Raw genomic sequence first — 6357 nt, forward strand, 5'->3', positions numbered from 1 at the left:
AGGGATAATCAAACCAGTGGAACGCAGCACTGACTGGATCAGCAGCATGGTCGCAGTGAGAAAACCTAATGGGAAGCTGAGGATCTGTATAGACCCAAAACCGCTGAATCGGGCACTAAAAAGAAGTCACTATCCACTCCCAACTATAGATGACATCCTGCCGGAGATGTCAAAGGCAAAGGTGTTCACAGTCTGCGACGTGAAGCAAGGCTTCTGGCACGTCAAACTAGAAGAAGAGTCGAGCTACCTCACCACATTCGCCACACCATTTGGTCGCTTCCGTTGGCTAAGGATGCCAATGGGAATAAGCCCAGCACCTGAAGTGTTCCAAAGAAAGCTCATGCAGGCCCTGGAGGGCCTCCAAGGAGTCTACATTATAGCAGATGATGTGTTAATCACGGGGGAAGGAGCAACACAAGAGGAGGCAGAAAAGGACCATGACGAGAAAGTCAGAATCTTTCTAAGCAGGTGCAGAGAGCGCAACATCAAGCTGAACGCGGACAAATTCAAGCTCAGACAAAAAGAGGTACCCTACATAGGTCATCTGCTCACGGCCGATGGACTGAGGATTGACCCGGAGAAAGTACGGGCAATCAGAGAGATGCCAAGGCCAACAGACGTAAAAGGGGTGCAGAGACTAGTTGGGATGGTCAACTATCTTTCTAAGTTCTATGACCATCTCTCAGATGACTGTGAGATTCTGAGACAACTCACGCGCAAGGAGAACATGTGGGAATGGACGGACATCCAAGAAGGGGCGTTTCAAAGGCTGAAAGACAAAATCGCTCGAGCACCAGTCCTACAGTACTACAACAAGGAAGAGGAGTTGACGCTTCAGTGTGATGCATCTGACACAGGACTGGGGGCCGCCCTGACACAGAAAGGTAAACCAGTAGCATTTGGCAGTAGGGCACTCACACCAACTGAAAAGGGCTATGCCCAAATAGAAAAAGAATGTTTAGCCATCGTGTTTGGGATGGAAAAGTTTCATCAGTATACTTATGGTAGAGAGGTCACAGTACAAAGTGACCACAAGCCTCTAGAGAATATACACAGCAAGCCCTTACTTAGTGCACCTAAGAGACTGCAGAGAATGCTACTCAGGCTGCAGCAATATGATATTAGTGTGACCTATGTTCCAGGCAGGGATATGTTACTTGCAGACACGCTGAGTAGAGCATACTTACCAGAGAGCACTAGGGGAGAGAGTGAGACAGATATAGAGACTGTAAACATGGTCAGCTACCTACCCATTTCAGCAGAGAGGCTGTGTGCCATCAGGGCTGCAACGAAAGATGACACAAAGTTACAGAGTGTGGCATATAGAATACTATCAGGGTGGCCCAAGAGAAAACAGGACTTACCAAACGACATCAGGCACTACCACACCTTCCAAGATGAACTGAGTTTCCAGGATGGCATAGTGTTCCGAGGGGACAGAGCCGTGATACCTGACGCACTCAGGGTGGACATCACTCACAGGATCCACTCCTCTCACCTAGGAGTTGAAGGATGTCTGAGGCGAGCGAGGGAGTGTGTATACTGACTTGGAATGAATGAGGAGATCAAGAACTTCATCTCCAAATGCGACATATGTAGGTCAGTGGATCCAAAGCAACAAAGAGAGACACTACACCCACATGACATGGCAAGCAGACCCTGGGCCAAGGTAGGAACAGACCTTTTCTCCTTTCACAATAAAGACTATCTGATAACAGTAGACTATTATTCAAACTTTTGGGAGGTTGATTATCTGCCTGACACTAAAAGTAACACAGTGATCAAAAAACTCAAGGCCCACTTTGCCCGACAGGGGATCCCGGACATTGTTATCTCAGATAACGGACCCCAATATGCATCACTAGAGTTTCAGCACTTCAGCCAGAAGTGGGGCTTTGAACACAGGACATCGTCGCCGGGATACCCGCAGAGTAACGGGAAGGCGGAGTCAGCGGTGAAGACAGCCAAGCGCCTGATGCTGAAGGCTGCAGCAGCGAGACAGGATCCGTACTTGGCCATGCTGGATCATCGCAACACACCGAGCCAGGGCCTCAACACAAGCCCGGCACAGAGACTCCTAAGCAGGAGGACCAGGACCCTGCTTCCCACTAAGGACACTCTGCTGAAGCCAGAGGTAACACACAACGAACAGGGACTGAAATACAACAGACAGAGACAGGAAAAGTACTACAACCGCACAGCAAAAGACATGGACACTCTGAAAGGAGGGGACAGTGTGAGAGTACAGCCCTGGGACACACACAAGGGCTGGAGACCAGCGAAAGTGGTCCAACAGGTGAGCCATAGATCATATGAGGTGGAGTTGGAGTCAGGAGGTGTTTTGAGACGAAATCGTCGCCACCTCAGACACGATCTCACCAAGAGCACACTAACACAAAACACACCCACACCAACAGTGACTGAGGCGGCCATACCACCAGGTGGCCCAGCGAACCAAGAGACGGTCACCAGGTCAGGTCGACGAGTTGTCAGACCCCACTACCTGAAAGACTATTCTCAGTGATTAGAGTATGGACTAAGAAAAAAAAAAAAAAAAAAAAATGGAGAAATGGAAATGTGTTGTTTTATACACTTGTTGCACTTGTAGGAAAACTGATGTTTTACACCTGTTGATCTATTATTGCTTATGATGTTAGATCTGTTATAAATGAACAGAGCATAAAGTGTGTTACACTAGAATACCTACACTCAAGGAAAGAGACTAACTTGGGAAAAGAAAAAGAAAGATGTAACAATAGGATTGTTTATTTAAGTACTGTTGTACGGGGGACTGATTTAGAGGTTACACCGCACTGTTGTACGGGGACTGATTTAGAGGTTACACCGGGCATGCGGAGCAGTTCAGATAACGTTACTAGGACAGAGAGTTGATGACTGCACACCAATAAAGTTAAAGTAAGCTAAACTGCTTTAATCGTCCATTATGTATAGTCTAGATAGAGACAGAACATAATGAAACAGACAGGACTAACTGTCCACCAGCTGGCATTCAAACATCACCAGACAGCTTACTCAACAGCACTGAGAATTGCTAAGGTGTCCTACTACTCTGCTCTTAAGAACTCTGGCCACTCACAGCCAAAGCTCTTGTTCTCTACCATCAATCAGATGCTCAAGCCCAAAGTCTCCATTTCTACTGATCCCTCCATTGACGATTGCAACCGCTACATTGACTTCTTCAGAACCAAGGTTGATACAATCAGACAGAACATTGTTTTAACCGAATCGGACCTCCCACACAGCACTTCTCCCTGTTCTCCCTATTCTGGTCCCACCCTTGAAGCTTTTGCTAAGGTTGCTCAATTCAAACTCCTCTCCATCTCTCAGAAGATGAACTCCTCCTCCAGCTCCCTCCACCTCGTTCCAACGTTATATCTAAAGAAGTGCTTTCCAGCTATTGTTCCCTTTGTGACTGGGATAATTAATCACTCTCCATCCACTGGTGAAGTTCCATCTGTATTCAAAATTGCAGTTATAAAGCATGTACTAAAAAAGCACAACTTAATCTCTGACACCTCCAATTACCATCTCATCTCAAACCTGTGTTTTTTGGCAAAGGTTTTGGAAAAGGTTATTGCCCACCAGTTGCACCAACACCTTCAGTCACACCAGCTCTATGAGAAGTTCCAGTCTGGCTTTAGCCCCTCGTACAGCATAGAGACTGCCCTGGTCAGGGCTCTGAATGACGCCGGTTCCCCCAGCCTACTGATCCTGCTCAACCTAAATTTTGACACTGTCGACCATCTCATACTGTATCAGTGCCTGTGGGAGGTAGGAGTTAGTGGGATGGCCCTCAGCTTTTTCTACTCCTATGTCTTGGGGAGGCGGGAATATGTTAAACTGGGAAATCTCACCTCTACTGCCAGATTGGCAACCCCAGGGGTCAGTCCTGGGCCCCACTGCTCTTGTTAATCTATATACTCCCCCTTCCACTTATATGCTAATGACACTGAAATTCACCTCCAAACCTCTCCTGACACTCATCTGACTCTCTCCCAAGCCACCAAATGTCTCAGCAACAACAAGTCATTGGATGAGCCAAAACTCTCACCAGTTAAATGGCAGTAAGACTGAGGCCATCCTCATCCGCACCCCACACATCAAACTAAACAACTGGCATCACCCACATCACCATCAGCAATCACTCCATCCCTCTCTCATTAGTCTCTCCTCACTTGTCACCAGTTTGATTCCTCTTACTACCATCTGAGGAACATTGCTAAACTCAAAGCCTTACTCTCCCAACCAGATGCTGAAAAACTGGTCCACACCTTCATCACATCTCGCCTTGACTAGTGTAATTCTCTACTATCAGGTCTCCCCTCCAAATCCATCCAGAAGCCACAGTATGTCCAAAACAGTGCTTCCCGCAACCTCACCAAAACCCAGAAACCCGGAATCCCGTCCACATCAAACCAGTCCTCCATTCCCGCCACTGGCTCCCTGTCAACCAGTGGCTAACCTTTAAGTTACTCCTGCTGGTCTACAAGACTGTCAACCACACTGGCCCAACCAACCTCCAGGACCTTTTTTTCTCATTCTGCATCTTGGTGACTCAGATCTGACACTCAGAATCTCAGCTATTTCAGTGTAGTACTGACACAACAAAACACTGCACAAACAAAAGACTGCAAAAAAATGAAAAACCTTAAATTTCTGAGAAAACAGTAATTTTCATTGTATTGCAAAATATTAATATGTATTTTTAAGTTGTCAAGAAACACCTAAATACTTTAAATTACCATTCTGAAGGTTTTACAGTGGTACATTATGTAATTAAACTCGGGATGTTTTCAGCTCAAAATCCCCCCGACTGGTATCTGCATGTCTGGGTAGGGAAAGCCATGGCTCATTACTATACCGCCTTTGTGTGGCTCCACGAAGGCTTTTTTTATGCGTATCGGCCAATAAGCTCCATGCTTGAAGAGATGGCCACTTATGATTCTCCTCAGTAACTCTGTTTGAAAGAGAAACGTTGAAAGAGAAAGTTTTTGTGACTTGTGAGGAAGATGGACCAAGTTGAATGGATCTCCAAGAGTAGAACTACTGCTTCCTCAAAGCTCCACAATGTATTACAGGTTGACCAGGATGCAGACATGGGACTCGATTCATATTCTGCATCAGGAGTGCTGAAGCAGAACAAGCTGAAGAAGTGACTGCATAACTTTGGCGAACATTCATAGTTTCCTTCAAAGACGATGAAGAAAGCTTTGTACTCATGGCATAGGAGCATTAACATGAATGCATTGCGCAATAACCTAATTGCTACTGAAGAGCACTGCTGTGGGAGCATTTTTACCAGGACGTTGGACTTGTTTCTAATTCTGTACAGGTGAATAAATAATAGTGTCTGCGGATAGAGAGTATTCCTAGTTTCCAACTGGCGTTAACCAATGTTGGTAAAGAAAGATTTGGACTCACAGCAGGGAAGTGAGCATTAACATGAACGCATTGCACAATAACTTTGCCGGTGCTGGGAGTTCATGTTCACCAGGACACTGGAGTAGCTCATACAGACCTCTCAACTTTTATTGAAAGTTAAGAGTGAGATTATGTTAATTTTCAGTGGGGGGGGGGGGGGGGGGGGGGGGGGTTCGCTGTCATGGCATCCGATGTTGGAAGAGCAGAGCCAGTCAACTCCGTCTCATTTTTAACCAACTAGAGGAGAGTGTCTACACTATTGTTTAGCTAGCAGGTTACAACAGCAGATAAAACACACAACTGTTCTGCCGTGATTGTTTCAACATTTCAAGACTGCATTATATGAGAAGAATCACATCTGTTTCAACTCCATTTACAACATTTATGGTCAATATTGCATCTTTTCACCACGTAAATAGCTCTGTGGTCATTTCCAGATTTCTGATGAAAGTACAATTTATTCGGATTGTCACTCATCTCCAGAAATTCCGTCTGCTGCCACCAAAACTCCATCTTCCTGAGTTCATTCCTGCTTTATTCTTGGAAGATATATTTTGTTTCTAGATAGACCTGCATGAATGGATCCAATGAAACACACCCCAAATGTACAAATAATCACTGAATAAAGTAATAAAGTAGTTTTAAGTTATTGACAGTATTATTACGCTCCTTTTTTTAAGAATGGAGAACTGCTTTTTTATTTTATTTTATTAAAGAGTCCTACTCACATAGAGTTCCTCAAGGCTCCATTGTTGGCTTCTTCCTCTTCTCTCTTTACTCCGTCCCTTTGGAGTCAGTCATACGAAACCAGTGTTTAGTCCGGTTAAACTTTGATGCTCTGTTAAAATCTGTGGTCTAGTCCACTTTTTTCAAACTGAGACACCTGACTAAAGATTTTAATCTATGCTCTAATTA

General features: G+C 45.2%; 1 protein-coding gene across 1 annotated transcript; it reads left to right on the forward strand.

Moving 5' to 3' along the window:
- Window positions 1–1552: 1552 nt before the first annotated feature.
- Window positions 1553–2975, forward strand: LOC110367028 (uncharacterized protein K02A2.6). Its single transcript, XM_036128782.1, has 2 exons — window positions 1553–1669; window positions 1814–2975. Exons 1-2 carry the CDS (start codon window positions 1553–1555, stop codon window positions 2522–2524), a joined length of 828 nt encoding a protein of 275 aa, XP_035984675.1. The 3' UTR covers window positions 2525–2975.
- The last annotated feature ends 3382 nt before the right edge of the window (window positions 2976–6357 follow it).

The sequence above is a fragment of the Fundulus heteroclitus genome, unplaced genomic scaffold (genome assembly GCF_011125445.2).
Source record: "Fundulus heteroclitus isolate FHET01 unplaced genomic scaffold, MU-UCD_Fhet_4.1 scaffold_119, whole genome shotgun sequence".
Taxonomy (NCBI): domain Eukaryota; kingdom Metazoa; phylum Chordata; class Actinopteri; order Cyprinodontiformes; family Fundulidae; genus Fundulus; species Fundulus heteroclitus.

Coding starts and splice junctions, on each gene's coding strand:
- LOC110367028 (XM_036128782.1), top strand. CDS start 1,553: ATGAATGAGGAGATCAAGAACTTCATCTCCAAATGCGACATATGTAGG. Junction 1,670..1,813: donor CAAGCAGACCCTGGGCCAAG/GTAGGAACAGAC, acceptor TTTGCCCGACAG/GGGATCCCGGACATTGTTAT.